The sequence below is a fragment of the Falco naumanni genome, chromosome 2, assembly GCF_017639655.2.
Source record: "Falco naumanni isolate bFalNau1 chromosome 2, bFalNau1.pat, whole genome shotgun sequence".
In the NCBI taxonomy this organism is placed as follows: Eukaryota; Metazoa; Chordata; class Aves; order Falconiformes; family Falconidae; genus Falco; species Falco naumanni.
This window is the reverse complement of record NC_054055.1, coordinates 30,093,123-30,110,436: the sequence shown is the minus strand read 5'-3', so window position 1 is coordinate 30,110,436 and position 17,314 is coordinate 30,093,123. Positions and strand designations below refer to the sequence as shown.

The window sequence follows — 17,314 nt, the reverse complement described above, 5'->3', positions numbered from 1 at the left end:
GTTTTTGTCCAGTGTGGTCCTGTACCTGTTTAGCAGCAGGTGTGTATGTAAAAGGTCCTAAGCCACAATGGTGTGGTTTATCTTCCTTTTTATTGTCCTCATTGTAATATTTTACTGGTTTTTAAAAAAACCGGATGTTTGGGTATTGTGATGAATGCTGATGCACTGGAGCTCTGGTATTTTACTCCTTTAATTCCATTCTTGTCATTAAAATCATGGCTTTTCCTTGCCCTTTTTACTTTTCTTGTTTGGGGAGGAAGAAAGCAAGTAAATAAAAGGCTGACGGTTTAAGTCACTGTTGCCAGATGATTTTCTATGGGAATGTGGACTTGCCAGTATGTAGATTGTAAATAGTCCTTTGATTTAATAAGGGTCTGTTAAGTGCAGAGTACAGCCTACAGTGGTGAGGGAATAGGAATGCTTCCAACATGGGTGTGAGGGAAGAAATTACCCTTTAGTTTCCCTCCTCTGTGTGCCCAGCTTGCTCTGAGAAGTAGGACTCTGCCTCTCGTAGCCTACTGAAAGTTGTAAGCAATGTCTGGGGGTAACTTGGTTCAGAGCTGGTGCTAAACGTTTTGCAAGATTGGGTGACTGTGGCTTTATAATGCTGAACAGATGTTATAAAAACCAGCGATGAGCACCAGCATTTCTTGAAACTGCAGCCTGGAGAATGTCACGGAAAGCGGTGTTCAAGAGGGAGATGCTGGCATCAACAGTGCAACCACCCGTTAGGAGTCTTCCAGGTCCTGAGACCCTCTTGTGAGAAAATCAACTAAAACCCCTTTAAGTACAAATGCCACCTTATATGAAAGAGGCTGGTTGCAACTGGCCGGACAGTTGAGAGGGGCATTGCATACTGGAATATAGCTCAAGGCTACAATGAAGTTTGGAGGATTTTTTTTTTGTGGGCATTGTAGTAGTAAATCATGTTATATAAAATCTACTAGGCTGTGGGAGCAAGCTTGAGTTGGAAAGAGCTCTCCCAAAGAGAGTATGCTGGTGGTCTGCCATGCTTCTGTGGTGGGGGAAAAAAGTACCAAGGCAAACTGTGTTCAGAGAAGCTGAGTAGAAACACAATACCTAGTGTACTGCCTCTTTAGGATGTACGAAGAGGAGTAATTGGAAATCACTGCTTGCTTCTGCAAAATTTGAGGTAAAGAACAAGAATGAAAAACAGGACACAAAGAAAAAATGAACAAATACTGAACTGCATAAGGCAATATCCTTCATCTACATATTTGCAGATGATGCAGTAGTTTGAAGAGAACTTAAATCTGATCCCATTCAAAGTATTTTAATAAAAACTGAAGAAGTCTATTTTTTCTGCTAATATTTTGTTAATAAGAAAATTGTATTTTATTTTCTTTTAATATATGAGACAGCTAAAGGGAGAATTGGCTAGAGGAAAAAGAAATAGTAAAACCAGTGGCTTTATACACTGGAGAATACTCGCATAAAAAAAAAACAAACCTAACAGAAAGAGAGATGTCCCTGTCTTTTTTCCTCAGTTTCTCTTGGTTACTACAGCAGCACCAGATGTTTACAACATTAGGTGAAATCCAGAGGATGGTTGTTACTTTTTAAGCTGACACTGCTCCCTTAAAAACGTGAAACCTTCAGCATCTTTATCACTAGATGCAGTAAAGATTATCCAAAGATGCACTAAACAACAAAATTTGGCTCAACTCTGCTTTATTTTCCTTTGTGTAGCTTTGGGTACTATACTAAAATTTTGCTAGCCTATCCTTGTGCTTGCTGTAGTCAAAATAAGGATCAAATGCATAGTGAGATGCAGCATAAGATATCATTCAGCCTGTAAATGGAAGGCTTTGCCCTTCTTTTTACAAGACTTGCTGTTTCCTTCAGCCAGGGATTTCCTGTGGGGCACAGCTAACCCTGCTGCAAAGGAAGCTTGCTGCTTTCATTGACTCTTTGTTTCTGAAAAACTAGTATTCAGTGACACCCATGTCCGGAGAATTTGAGTCCTTTGCTTGCTAAAGGAAAAGACTCCCTTTGCTATGCTAGTACAAGTGTATGTACAAGGAGATGTATTTTTTTATTATTATTATTCCACACCCCCCCCCCCCACCCCCCCCCCACCCCCCCAATCTAGACAAAGACTCAGCCAACCCAACTATTTTTTTATTATTGCATCTGTATACCCCACTTGGTATGTTGGTTCCCAAAGTAAGAAATACAGACAGGCTTGGTGCCTTTCTTGCAAACAAGCAAATATCTCTCTGCTGTCCTCGTCACATCAGTTTGTGCATCGTAGGTGCAGTGCTGCAGGTATGCTTGGCTCCATCTGTAGATCCACGGGTACAAACTGGCAGCTGCTCCTTCTCCGTGTCCCCAAGGATAGGTCTGTGGTCAGCCAGTGGACACTGTTGCAGGTTAAATAAGTCCTCAAGCCTCTCCAGCCACAGCTAGCCCATGGGCAGCACAGCAAATGGGGCAAGTGTCCAGTGCATCCTGTTTTGCTTCACCAGCCTCAGTTTTAACTTAGTTTCCACCATTGTTTATTTTCCACTGTTGTGGGTAGCCCATTGGGTCCTGACAATCTTTCCAACCCTTTGGGTTATCAGTGATTTTGTGAAAGCCAAGAGTCCTGATCCATGAGGATGAAGAGGCGTGGCTCCCTAGTAAAGGATCCATCTGAAACCAAACATTTAGGGTTAGTTCTGCTTGTGCCTTCTGCTTCGGTCATTATGCAGGGCTTTTAGCATTTAACACTTACGTTGACTTCTCAGGCAGGGATCTTTCCAGTTGTTTCACTTATCCTGTTAAAGCTTTTGGAGTAATCATATCTGTTTGTGCCCCCCCCTGCTTTTTTTTTTTTTAATACATTCTTGGAAGTTCTGTGCATGTCCACAAAGGCCAATGGAAAAAAAAATGAGACCTATTTTTGGACTGTGATGTTTCTCACCCCTGTGGTTTACACAGAGGCTTTGGCCTATTTCTCACCTTACTGCTTCTTATTGGTGAGAAAGTGTTTCTAGTGCTCCTTTTAAGATGATCTGCTGGTCTAATTAGTATTGATATATTTAGCATGTATACACATTTGTACCTCTTCATTAGATCTCACAAATGTCAATAAAGGGCAGCTTAGTTTTGGAAAGAAAAAAAGGGGGAAGCTTTCTATAAACAGTGCTGTACTCTTTGTGATGAATTGGGTGTAACCGTGGAGAGTGGCAGAGGTGAAATAGGCTGTCTGTTAAACAGGAAACGAGTGATTAACATTTTTTGTCTTACTGATCATAATTATTCCCACTGGCTGAAAAAAAATAAACACCCCTGAGTCTCTCTTTAGTTGCAGAATAAAACTTTAAACTATTAGTCATTCTGGCATTGTATGGATGAACTGCTACTTGATTACTCCAAAACTGTATTTATTTATTTTAAGAAACTTTGCTTATAATTGTAATTCATGTTTCCTTTGCAATAACCTGCTTGTCCTCTGCATTCAGCTGTTACCTCTGCTGCGGTGCCTGCATCCCCTATTCAGTTGCATTCCTGGTTGCTGTGTTAGAGCCTGCAGTGAATGTTCTAAGAGGGCTGCCTGCCTGTCACAAATCGCAGCAACCTTCCCCACAGCTTATTGCCCTGCAGATGACTTTAGTGGTTTTGATCCGTGTGATGAGCGCATATTAGCAGTGGTGCTGATCTTGGCTGTGCTGTCATTCAGTGTGGCATGGGAGTATCTGCAAGTGTTCTCTCGCTTACCTTTCTTGAACAAAAGATATGTACGTGTGATGGCCTATATTCTGCGGGACTGTTTTGAAAGACATTAATTGCATCACTGACATCTGTTTGTTTATTAATTGAATCTTCTACCAGCTTTTGTGTGCTAGCACCTGGGACTGATGTCAGGGCACCCAGGTTATGCATGCGTCCTCCTGCTTTGCTGTTTCTGGTTACTGATGTAATTGCAGCACAGGCTGTGTGTGAAGGCCAGAGGTCTGAGAGCACTTAAAGGGTGAGAAGGGGCCCCAGTTATAACTGGATCTTGTTGAAATTTTCCTCTTCAGTGAGGCCTTAGTATTGGCCTCCTGTGTCGGTAGTGGTCTTGGGAAATGCTTCTTCATCATAAGCGATATATGTACATATGCACACATATATATACACACACATATATATATATATTCGATAGTGTGGAAAAAAAATGCTTATTTACAAATAAGGAGCCATTATACTTGTCAAACACTTGTTTTCCATATGCTGGAATAGAAAGCTTACAGCATCAGTTTTGTAAAAGCAGTATTAGGATTGTCTGGATCACCAAATACATAGTAATCCCTGCTAGCTTTGATTTTTTTTCCACCTGATGTTTATTTAGTCCCTTATTTTCTACACTCCACAACTTCTGTTCTATCCTGACGGCTATTTGCTGCTTTTTAAATTTTTTCTTTAGTTCTTGTTGTTTCCTTTCTTTCACTTTTGAAAACTAATAGATTTTAGACAAACCTGTTGGCTGTCTTGGCTTTCCAGATGATTTTACCAGGGAGTTCCATTTTACAAATCCCTTTTAAAAATCTCACAGTTTTCATATGCATCTTCGTCTGTTGTTTTTCCTAATCAGTGTCACTTAGTTTCCTTGGCTTTGAAACGCTAGCAAATGTTTATATATTTGGTGTATGCTGTGTTGATATTCTATCATGCCTGTATTGTGGTTATAGGAATAAGTGTGGTTGTAAAACAGAATATTGGCACTGATGCAGGTGATTGTTAACCTGGTTGTGGCTCTTGCCTCTCTTTTGGAGGTACAGAAAGTGTAAGGGTGGTCATAAGAAGCTTTGGTTGGAGTTACCATGTGTGGAACAATATCCAGGTGTGTGCTTGCCCTGTGTGTATACTTCTCATACTATGCTTTACCTTGTTGATGGTTTTTACACTCATTCTGTCTAAATGCCTGTGTAGGGATAGTAGGCAGGTGTTACCATCTCATTAGAAATGTCCAAACTACCATTAAGGAAAAGTACTAAAAAGGACTCCACCTAGAATAAAGAGGAGGGTATCTGGGGATAGTGATTGGGAATTACTCAGATACGTGCCAGTAGAGTTGCCAGTTCTGACATGTAAGTATGCGTAGCCAAGTCCCTTAAATATCAATGTTTGGAGCTGTGCGTGTGTTTTCGGTTACTACATACCATGTTCCAGAGGAGAAAGCTCCAGTGGTTGTGAAATTCCATCCAGTCCCTAGTGCCATGTGTGGCAGCAGGATGCAACCTGGAGGATGGCCAAGCCCCTTTGGTGTCCAAAGTTTTTTTAGTCTTCTACAGCTATGAGAAGGAAGCATAGGAAAGTATAAATCTGCGGACTTAACTGCAGAATGTGCAGGACTTAAATTAATACCACTGACATGTGGTCACAGTAGACCCCCCTCTGTGCAGGAGACGTGTATAGTGTTGTATTGTGATAATATACGGTCTGTCCCATTTTTGTACATTTGCTCAAATTTTATCAAATGGAACAGCCTATGAAAGAATCTCCATGTTTAGAGATGGTGTTTCATGGGTGGTGGTCCGGGATAGACTCTTGTTATGCCACCATCTGTAATGAAAAGCACAGCGAAACAGTGCAGGGTCCCTCTAGTAAGACTGAATTGTTTCTACACTTCTCCCAGCCAAACTTCTTAACCGTATAACAGTGCAGGACAAAAACGAAGTCAAAAAAGAGCACACACACACACCCCCCCCAAGAACAAAGAACCCAAAAAAGCATGAGGGAGGAAATCCTGCCCTTCCACCTTCATGCAGCTGCTGGTGGCAAATTGCCAGCATCTTCTAAATACAACTCTTCGACCTGAGGCTAAATGACATACTTTCTGTCCATGCTCTTATCTGACAATGGAGAAGGTTTCTGAGCTGTAACCAAAGAATGCTACAACTGGGTCACAAAAATAGCTATTTCATTAGCATTTGGACCTTCTGACACTGCAGCTAGATGTGTGGTTGTATCGGTGAACATTTGTGGTATCAGGAACCACATGCTTTTAAATGCAGCTAAGGCTGTTTTATGAACAAGCATGCTATCTGCTAATCAAATACTTTTGAGTGTCCAACAGTAGTTCTGAGGCAAATCCAAGCTCCATGTGCAGCATCTGCATCTGAACTTCCTGTATCTCATAGTCATTAGATGAGACAAACAGGACTGCCTTACACCAGACTGTTGTACCAATGGCAATTTTGGTACACCTGGAGTTAACAATGTTCTCTTTCCTCCTTAGCCTCCTCACCCTGCCTCTGCCAACTTGGCAGGATGGTTGGAAACCACAGCAACGCTGGTGCAGGCAGTGTGAGTATTCCAAGGAGACCTGCCTGTTTCACAAAGTATGGTCTGCTTGGTCTTGGATAGGTGCTATGTGGTGTCCCTTGCCATGGTTAGCCCATGGCGCTGCTGTCTGGCTGTTAATGCTGAAGGAACCCTGAGCAACTGTGCGGGTGAACTTCCTGGCCTTTGCATACTTCCCTAGGAGTGTTTTTAATGACTTCTTTTTAAAGTGGTGCTTGCCACGGAGGCTCCAAGAGAAGGGTGATTTGAACATCTGAACCTGCTGTAGAGTCCCCCTACACAGACCCTGAGAGACAGGTCTGATGTCCTCTGTAACAACATATGGAAATCCTGGGGTCTTCCTTTCTCTGCTGCAAAGCTTTTTCTTTGGTGGTGTCTCCACAGAGGGACTGTGCTTGTTCTGAATCCTGCTGTAATCTGTCAGTAACAGGACGCGCTAACACAGCTGGTTTGTGTGCCAGCCACCACTAATCACAGCAGACACCTCTCAACAGCGATGATGTTAGCAGATGAACTTCTCTCCTATGAGCCCTCAACCCTGACTTTTTTGCCAAGCATGTTCCTATTGCAATATTCTCCAACTATGAGTCCAAATAAATAAATAAGCAATCAGCTCCCTTTCTCTCTCTCTTTTTTTTTTTTTTAAATTATTTTCTTTGTTTGAGTTGTGATTATCTTAGAGGGTTACGGCAGAAGAAGTCTTGAGTGTTGTATTCCCTGAAGGTTTCTCTCCAGCTTCCAAATCAGTTTCAGATACTGTTTGGAGAGACCTGAGAACTACAGTCGGATACCGTGCCCCAATCTGTGTTTGCAGCCATTTCAGCTGATGGTAGTGCAAGCTGAATAGCCACGTGCAGCCCATGCCGTTGAATTAGGTGTAGGAAGCAGTGGACTGCTGAGATGTCTTCTGAATGAAAAATTGATGGGCAGTCATTAAGCTGTTAAGAGAAATGCTTGATCTGTGTATTGTGGAAGCAGTCTTGCTCTTAGGGCCTCCCACATTGTTACAGCTGCATCTGCCTCTAGAGGCCAACTCCTTCTGCCTTTGTTACTAGTTACTGGTGAATTTCTTTCCCAAGATGCCATGGTGTCTTGTATTGCAGTACACTCAGTGTGTGCACCTTGATAGCAAATCCACACATTTTTATAAAATGTATCAGCTGTTGCATCCATTCCTTGCTCTCCCTTTCAGTGGCTAACGCAGCACTGTGGCTGAATGGGTGCTGCCTGTGCCTGCCTGTGAGGGTATGAGGGTGGGAGATACCGTGGGCACTCACAGGTGCTTTTACAAAGTTTTGGTCTTGCAGCTCCCCAGATACTCACAGATTCACAGTTAAATCCTGCTTGAGGAGGTTTGCTGTGGAGTTAAACAGGAGCTCTGCAACAGGAGCTCTGCTCTGCTTCCCTCTCCCTTGCATACACCAAGGCACTGGGGGGGAGGAAGGGTGGCCAGCTGCATGGTCTTGCTTCAGTAAGTACAGGCCTACAACGTTCTCAAGTTTGACGAATCAACTGTGGGTTTGGGTGCTTTTCTTCAGTAAAACACCAAAACAATGTACTGAAAAAATAATTATATACCTCAACTTTAATTGTAATAGGGGCATGAGTTTTTTCAGCTATGAGGTTAAAATTAAGTTGCATGTTTTAGTATGAATGTCTGGGCTTTAGGTGCAGTATTAGATATTAGCAGAGCTACTCACACCCAGGGATTAAATGGCTGAGCCATTTATTTCTGTAATTGTTTTAAAACATAAAGCAGTTTGAGGTTTTTTTTTGTTGCTTAGAAGAGCAGCAAGCAGGGTGCTGTCGCAGCAGTGTGATTCGGCTGTAGGAAATGTTGGAAATGCAGCTGAATGATACAAACGTGTAGATTGACAGGAATAATTTTCTTGGCTTCACGGGTTTTATTAGCTGGTATGTGTTCATCATGTTGTGCTTAGGAGACACTGAGTTTGCGTATTTTGGCTCTTAAATCAGCAAGCAGCGATAAGCGTATCCACAGGTCCTGGTCCACACACCGAAGTATGACATGAAGTCGGCTTGCAGACCAACAGGAGCGGAGGCTCCCAGCACTTTATCTCAAAGGCGGAAACTCAATCCCAGGAAACACCCCACAGGTGGCAGCAGCCCTGCTGCCGTCCTCGCCAGGTTTTGATAAAATTCCAGAGCGATCTGGCATGCATCGCCGCTGCATGGAAACTTGCCTCAAAAGTCAGACGCTCGCTTTTCACATCATTCGGGCCAGGTTTTGGGAAGCTTTGCTTCGAAGTCTTGCTGAAAGCTGCGGCCAACGGTGTCTTGCAGCGTGCCGGTGCCGGCGGTGCCGCTGAGCACTCCGGCCGCTGACAGCCGCGCTGCTCCTCCGGCTGCCAAGATCCACTGCTGAAACTATACTTTTTTATCAGGTCATGTTTGCGTCTGGCAAAGATTTGTAGACACAACATCATTAACAGCAGTGCATATTTTCACAAGATTTACCTCTTCAACACTTTTTCCAAGTTAGTAAATCATAGCTTCTTTAATGTCCTGCTGGCTGCGTGAAAAACAGGAATTTATGTAACAAGCTCTGGGCCGCAAACCTTTTCCTGTTAGGAAAATTTTTTTTTCATTACTGGCAGAGCTAGGAGACAGCTCTGTTACTCAAAGAGCGACCTCAGATGTCCTCAGTACAAAAATACCAGATTATAACATTTTTGATGACTAAGGAATAGCAGCATTTTCTTAAATATTTAACACTTCTGTTGCAGAGAAGAGGGAACTGAGCCTTAGCACGATATTTTCCTTGCCTGATGTTTTTGTGTGTCTGATATGCCTATTTTGATAGTAAGCAGTAAGCCCGAGCCAGCTGGGTATGTTTACAAAATACAGTAAAGAAATGGACTGGCGCAGGAGGTTTTCTAATCAACAGAGGCGCAGAATGATTTTCTTGCGACATTTCTGGAGCTGGACTTGTGTCAGCCGGGGGGTCCAGTGGTGGCCCCGGGGTGACAACAGGGGGCTGGGCCCAGCCAGCCTGGTGGGACTTCTCAGCCAGCCCCAGTGGCCGTGGGCCACTCCGGAGGTGGATCCCAGGCTTGCCCGTCTGTCATGCTGCCTGCACCCGGTGAAAATAAAATGTCAGGGCCTTCCCCAGCACCCTATAGATAGAGGCTGAGATGTTGTTTGCAGGGTTACCTGCAGTGAAGAGATACAGTCCTGCGTTACTGAGTTAGTACGAGAATGGCTTCCTTTCAAAATTGAGTAAGGAAACACTCAAGTTGTTGCTGGTGTTTTGTTTAACTGGGATAATTTGTTAGATGGTTCTTTGGAGGGGAAGGAGAGGTTGGAAAGGCTTCTGAGGTGAGGCACACGGTTTGGCTCCTCGCTGTGCTGCCTGAGCAGCGAGCTGCTGTGAGGCCATGTCCCGCCATCTTCTGCTGCTGAAGCTGGACCCCCGTGGGGGTAGTCTCAGGACGCTGCTGCCTGTGAGTGGTTACGGTCCTGTCACACCTCCTTGCTGCCCTCGTCTGCTGGAGGTCTCTGCAGCCCCAGAATAGCTATCCCTGTTGAGCTCTGCCGGTGGCTGGGCCTGCTTTGGCTGGTTGGCTTGCTGTGGTCCACAACGTGTCATGGCCCTTGCATGGAATTTGAGACCGTTGTCTCAGGTTTGAGTCAGGCCCTGTGAGATGACTGTTTTCACCTGACAGGCCCTCCTTATGGTCTTGGCTCCTTTTCTTCTGTCAGCTGAATGTATAGGCAGTGGGGAAAGACATGCATCTTTGAGAAAGCCGGTCTGCGCAGGAGGATGGGTAGGGTAGAGGAGTGAAGGAGGACATTTCTGGAGATGTTGCTGTCACAGGCAGCACCCTAGGTTAGGAAATACAGCAAAAGCAGCCAGAGACCAGAGCAGTGGCTGTGTCCCTCGTCCTGTGGTTTGCCTCGCAAGGCGAGCGAAGCTCCACAACCTGTATCATCCTCATGGTTTGGTGCTGTAGTGGGTCTTGGGTGTCAGATTAAAAACTCAAGGTAGATTAGGGGAAAAGGTAGGAAGACAGGAAAGACAGACAGGGTTTTTGTAGGTCTGGCAGCCATTTAGTGTTTTGAGATAATTGGCGTACTGACCTGCTGGTCAAGATCAGCCTTACCTACTGCTTTCTGGAAACAGTCCTTCCGTTTTTGCTCCCCCGATTTTTTGTTTTTTAGAAAAACAACTTGCTAAAAACAACTAGGAATGGAAGGCAGCTACTGGTTTGCTGGTTTCTCTGTCACTGAGGTCTAATTTCTGGTTTACCTATTTCATGTGTTGCTTTGGGGTTCCCTCCCACTCGTTCTGCATGAATTGCTGTCCTAGCACAGACCGTGGGTCCCCATGTAGACTGTGCTACTGTCCCACTCTCCTACTACCACCTATGGCTGCCAATCTCAGTGTTCTTTGAACTTGTGGCCTTTTGTTAGCAATTACGTCAAAATATAGGACAGCTCTTCTGTTGATACAAAGTTCTTTACATGTGCTCAGCAGAAAAGTACATGAGGAAAAAAACGTTTATCTACAGCTTCGTAATGCAAAGGGTAGTCTCTTGTGAACAGGTCAGCCTGTGGGCTTGGATTTTGGATTTTTGGAATTTTTTTTCTTCTTCTTTTTTATTTTTTGTAGTTAAGAACTGAGTGGCTGAGGAGATAATGAAAAGCTTCAGTACCTCTGGTCAGTCTTGGCACAAGTTATCTTGTGCCCTCCGGTATTAGAAGACTCATTTTTGCATATTAAAATGTTGATTTTGAAAGAGAAAGATGGTTTTATGACTGAGGTTTTAGATGCAATTTTGTCTGTGCTGTTTGCATTACTTTCTCCCTTATGATTTCTTAGGCAATTTGTGATGTTTATTTATAAAAATTAGAACTTAATCCTCAACTGGTTTTCCATATGTGTTTTCTCAGATAACAAGTAATACAAACCTCACTGATGCTCAGTGGCAATACTCACAGGTTGGCATGTTTGCGGGGTTTAGGGATGTGCAGGATGAGAAACCATTACAAGGACCATCGAACAGGATCTGGTATTCCTGAAGTTTGCATAAAATAATAAGAATAAAAATTCCCTGCATGTAATCAGGTTCAACTCATTAGAGTAAAGCTGATAATGAGATCTTCAGTCATCTTCTTGGTCTTCTAGTATATTTTGTCTCCTTTATGAGGGATTTGTATTTTGGAACAGCTCCTTCAGTATTCTATTAAACTTTTTAAGTCAGATGTGATCGGGCCACATGACAGACAAATTGACATGGCAGCTCCTTGTAAGCTCATTTCAGCCAATTTTGAGCGGTGAGCTGATAAAAGATGTTTCCATGCTGGCATGTTTTCCCATATCATGATTACCTTTATGTTTTGTAACAAAAGGAGAGTGTGTTTGGAAACACAAATATTAGTATGCCATAAAAGATGGCGTGTTTTCTCCATTTCTTACACCTTATTTTGTTTTTCAGAATTCAATCCGTCACAACCTGTCTCTGCACAGCAAGTTCATCAGAGTGCAGAATGAGGGAACAGGGAAGAGTTCCTGGTGGATGCTCAATCCTGAAGGAGGAAAGAGTGGCAAATCTCCTAGGAGGCGAGCAGCATCCATGGATAACAACAGCAAGTTTGCTAAAAGCAGAGGCAGAGCTGCCAAGAAAAAAGCATCCCTTCAGTCTGGTCAAGAGGGAAATGGTGACAGCCCCGGTTCGCAGTTCTCGAAGTGGCCTGCAAGCCCCAGCTCTCACAGTAATGATGACTTTGATAACTGGAGTACATTTCGACCTAGAACTAGCTCTAATGCTAGTACAATTAGCGGAAGACTTTCTCCTATTTTGCCAGAGCAAGATGATCTTGGAGATGGGGACGTGCACTCCATGGTATACCCATCATCAGCCACCAAAATGACGTCTACTCTACCTAGCCTTTCAGAGATGAGTAATTCTGAGAACATGGAAAATCTTTTGGATAACCTTAATCTCTTGTCACCTAATACGTCAATGACTGTGTCAACCCAGTCTTCATCTGCTACCCTGATGCAGCAAACACCAGGTTACTCGTTCGCATCCTCGACCACAAGTATAGGTTCAGCAAGTCCAGACTACAGGAAATTTACGTATGCTCAGGCTAGCATGAACTCTTTGCCACAGATTCCTATGCAGACTCTTCAAGACAATAAATCAAGCTATGGATCGATGAGCCAATATAACTGTCCTGCAGGACTTCTGAAGGAATTACTGACTTCTGATTCTCCGCCGCACAATGACATCTTGGCATCAGTAGACGGTGGTGTTTCCCAGGCTGGTGGCAGGGCACTGGGCCAAAGTGTGCTGATGGTTGCTAACTCGGTGATGCCAACTTATGGCAGTCAACCGTCCCACAACAAAATGATGAACCCTAACACCCGCTCTCACCAAGGACATAACCAGCCAACACCTGCAGTTAATGGCCGTGCCTTGTCACACACAGTGAACACCATGTCACATACATCAGGTCTAAATCGCTTGTCGACAGTGAAGACTTCTTTACAAGTGCCTATGAGTCACCCGATGCAGATGAATGCTATGAATCCGTACGGCCCTGTTAACAGTTGCAATGGCTACGGAAGGGTGGGAATTGTTTCCCTCCACCAGGAGAAGCTTCCAAGTGACTTAGATGACATGTTAATTGAACGGTTGGACTGTGACATGGAGTCGATTATCCGTAATGACCTTATGGATGGAGAAACATTAGATTTTAACTTTGACAGTGTATTACCTAACCAAAGTTTTCAGCACAGCGTAAAGACAACCACACACAGTTGGGTGTCAGGCTAGGATGTAGTAGGAGGTAAGCTGTGCTTTTTATGATAAATCTGAGAAACAGCTAAATGGAAAAGAGATGCCGAGATGCTTAAAATCTGGGTGGTCTTCTGTGTTGGCATGTGAAGTGCCTCTATTACACTCAGTCACTTTCCAGTCCTTAGTTAGTCTGAAAATCAGGTTTGCACCAGTGCATTAGGATTGCCACGTACCAACTTCTGTTACTTCATGTGGAGCACTGATGTTTTGCCATTGTTATTTTAAACAAAAAACTTGCTGGTAACTAGCAATTAACGAATACATTTTTTTTCCTCATTTAAGGTATCTTAAAGCTAGTTTGAGCATATTTTAATAGATTTAATCTTTTGGTGTGAATGTTAATTTGTTCTTTTTGTTGTTTTTTCTTCCCTTCCTAGGCTACGGTTATATTCTCCAGACTTGTCTGACAGCAGGAACTGAGAAAAGCAGTACAAAGATGTCCTTCACCTTCCTTTTTAATTTTCTTGACAAAGCTATGCGCATGCACTAGCTTTTTTTTGGGTCTTTTTTTTTTTTTTTTCTTTTTTCTTCCTTTCGTCAGAGTTGGCAGCAGACAGAGTATTTTCCTGTACAGGATGTTTGCCCAAGGTTTGCAGGTTATGTGCTGCTGTAGATAAGAACTGTGCCATTGGAAATTTCATTACTCTGAAGTGCCAAATTCACTACACCATATAATCACAGCAAAGACTCTTACTTACATCATATTGTGCTTTTGGTTTTGTACAGTATGATCTGTAGAAGAAGAATTGTTTTTTAAGACTATCTGTTTTGGTCCAAGAAAAGTTTATAAACTTTTGTAAGAATACTGTGATGATCTCATGCCCTAAGTAAGTTTAACCTTTGTTGATGTTACCTGTGTTTTGATGAATTGAGATAACTGTGGACTTGCCTTGCAGCAGTACGAACTGCATTATTTTACTCAAAATTGCCACACATTTCATATGGGAACAGAATAGCCTGTTAAATACGATCCTACTAAACTCACTGACTATTCAAAGCAAACAGTAGATTAAATGTCATTTGATAAGTTACCTGTATTCCTGTAAATTTATGCAAGAATATATCTGGATTTCATTGTCAGACTAATGACTTTATTGTTGGACTTAAGAAAATTTTTGGAATACTTTCCAAGCTATTTTTCTTATAATTAAAGTCTACTTTTGTTACATAGTCAACTTTAAAAAAAAAAAAAATCTGAGATCTGGCAGCATTCATAAACTCTTCATTTTGTACAGTATTTTAACTGGATTAAGTACATGTTTTTATAAATTTCCCTAGCACTTGGGAGTGCTAATAAAGAAAAAGCTTAATAAGGATCTTGAATACAAAACATTTCTGTCCCTTTTTTTGTTGTGTGATGTATAAATATAGACAACTTTATGTTTAGGAAATATTTAATCAGTTTTATATATGCATTTTTAGAAATGTCATCTGCTTCTACTATCATTTTAACTCTGACTACCACAAAGTGTTAAGTATTCATTGTTAGATGCTTGTACAATGCTTCACATTTATATTTATTTCATGGAGGTCTCATAATGTTTGTGCACTCAAGAGCAAGACCTTTGGAGGATGTTGATAATCTTACTAAAATTAATGAAAAAATTGCCATTTGTCCTAAGTAGCACTAGTTCTGGGGTTTGTCAGTGTTTCTATTGTAACGCAGTACGTTTGAAGAGGCAGAAGTGCTTCTTCTAGGGTGGGTGGCTAAAACTTCTGTGACACCTTATTGAAGGACAAAACATTACTTTTTTTTTTTTAATTAAGAAAGATAAAGTAAGTGACAAAGTTATACAAATACATCAGCTTTACAGTAGGGGAGAACATTATCAACAGAGGGCTTGTTCCTGTGGAAAAACTTGCTGTTGTTGGAGTAAGTACACTGACAACTAATGTCATGACTGAGCATTTTCAGGATTGGGTCTTGGATAAATGATTTCTGATTTTTCATAATCGCACGATGCAGTTTTCATGGATGTATGGATAACAGGTCCCACCTGTCTTTTCACTTTCACACATCATTTGTGCTATAGAAATCCTTGGAGCTCTTTTATGCACTGACAGGATGAACAGCTTTTGTGCTAGGGCTGGCGTTGTGAAGAAGGGGAGAAATAAGTATTTTTCCACTGAACTTTCTTTTGTCTACGTAGCCCACAGCTGGAAAATGTTCTAATTGAAATTTATCTTCCCTGTAGTGATGGCATGTGGTGGAGAAAGAAATGGGATGTGCCAAGAAAACGAAGTTTAGTAACAAGCCATATATTTAATGATCCTGTTGTGACTTTCTTAAGGCTCTGCAACATATTTATTGGTGTGCTAGCATGTAGCTCCCTGTTGGGCTTAAATCACTACTAATTTCAGCTGGTCCTACTTTTGTCCTGTTATGGTTGTCAGCATTTCCAGAGGCTGATGTTAAGCTATCCTGTGATATGGAATCTCCTCCAGCGTGAAATCAGTCTTTGAAATTCTGTTGAGTAAAATGAAATGTTCTTAGTGCTGAAATCTCAGTGAAGCCACCTGCTTTTACAGGCAAATCTCTCTAGTAGCATCTTTACCATCAAATTCATAGTCTCTGAAACGTGATGGCAAATCCTGGCAGTGGAGCAAGTGGAGGGCTCACATACAGGTTTTTTTTCTTTCTGTTGCATGTGCAAAAATGTTTGCTCCTAAACAAGCACTTACATGCATAGACCAAAGCAGTTGTAAAATTCACCTCTGCATGCAAAGAAAACAGTACTTAATGCTATATACTCCACGGGGTTGCAGCTGAACATGCTACATTTAATAATATACCTCCTGTTTATTATTTACTGCTACTGTATAACTTCCGGTATACAGATATTTTCTTCATTTCCTTTTATAACTACGAATGACATAAATGTAGCCGTTCCTTAATTACAACAGTCTGTAGGAAGCCCCTTATAATTATTATGAGAAGGCAGATGTAGATAATCAGAGGTTTGGGCTGTGTGGCCACATTCATTTTCTTCTTTTTTTGTTTTTGTTTTTGTGGTGCCATTCTAATATTTTGCAATTGTAATTCTGGAATACTGTGAAGTCCGGTGAAGGGGAATGCTGTCTGCCTTGAAAGCAAACATTATGTGACCTCTAGTAATAAATCCTTTTTCAGTAAAAGTACCAAGTTTCTGGAGTAACTTAGTTTGTCAGAATTGTTGTAAATGATTGGTTTGTGAATTGTGCAGATGATCTTACCTATGCAGCCTTGTTTTTGACCTTTCTCTGGTTTGTACTGTTATTAAAAGTTTATTGTATTATAGAGCTGTTCAGATATTTTAAATATAAAGATGTATTGTTTCCATAATATAGCTATATGATATATGTTTAGGTAGTAGATGCATTAATTGGAAAGCTCTGCTTTGATAAACTGACAATTTGCCTACACCTATAAGCAAAAGTCATATTGCTTATTATTGGCTTAAGTCAACAGAGCATCCCTAAGAAGAGAAGTTAAAATTGGACCAATTATAAAACAGTCTAAAATTTGCACTTGTTAAACCACTGGATATATGTTAGTACTTTTTTATTTTTTTACTGATTTGAAATTCCTATTTTCATTATGAAATTGCTAGGATCCTTAATTTATGACTGATTTTAAATAAGGTATTCTCATTATTATTTTGGTAATCATAATGTAAAATGCATCATGGTTTATGCAAGCAAAAAGCAAATTACTCTGCATTAAAACTGGCCTCCTTTTTGAGAGTGTTCCACAAACCAGCAATATCGTGAGAGATTGGCATGTACATACTGCTAGTTCTATTTGCGAGTGGTGTGACAGCTCTTCAACGCTTCACTGCTCTGACTTAGTCACATTGCAGAATTAAAATTCATACGTGGATATTTTCAGAAAAAGTGCCTGATGTACTTCTACAGACACACGAGAACAATCCCTGACAGTTTGTTGTATAAAGCCATAAATGTATATAAATAATGTTTAAAAGGTTTTGTGTCCTTTCTTGTATACAGAAAATGAGATTTGTACCAGGATTCTACTTGTGATTAGTAATCCTTCTACTCAGACGTTGTCGTAATCACTTTCCTTACCGCGTAATCTTTTTAATGATGATGATCCCATTTGGACAATCCTGATGGCATTAGCAATTTTATACAGAAAAATACCTCATGGTACCTAGTCTTGCCTGACAAGATGATACCATATGAATGAGCAAACACTA

At 41.6% G+C, this 17,314-nt stretch overlaps 1 protein-coding gene across 1 annotated transcript in view; it reads left to right on the top strand.

Moving 5' to 3' along the window:
* The window catches only part of FOXO1 (forkhead box O1), a 66,767-nt gene extending 49,685 nt beyond the window's left edge, over positions 1 to 17,082 (top strand). The window contains 2 exon segments of the mRNA XM_040583768.1: positions 11,751 to 13,107; positions 13,496 to 17,082. Coding sequence (XP_040439702.1) covers positions 11,751 to 13,094 — 1,344 coding nt within the window. The 3' untranslated portion in view covers positions 13,095 to 13,107; positions 13,496 to 17,082.
* Positions 17,083 to 17,314: the final 232 nt, after the last annotated feature.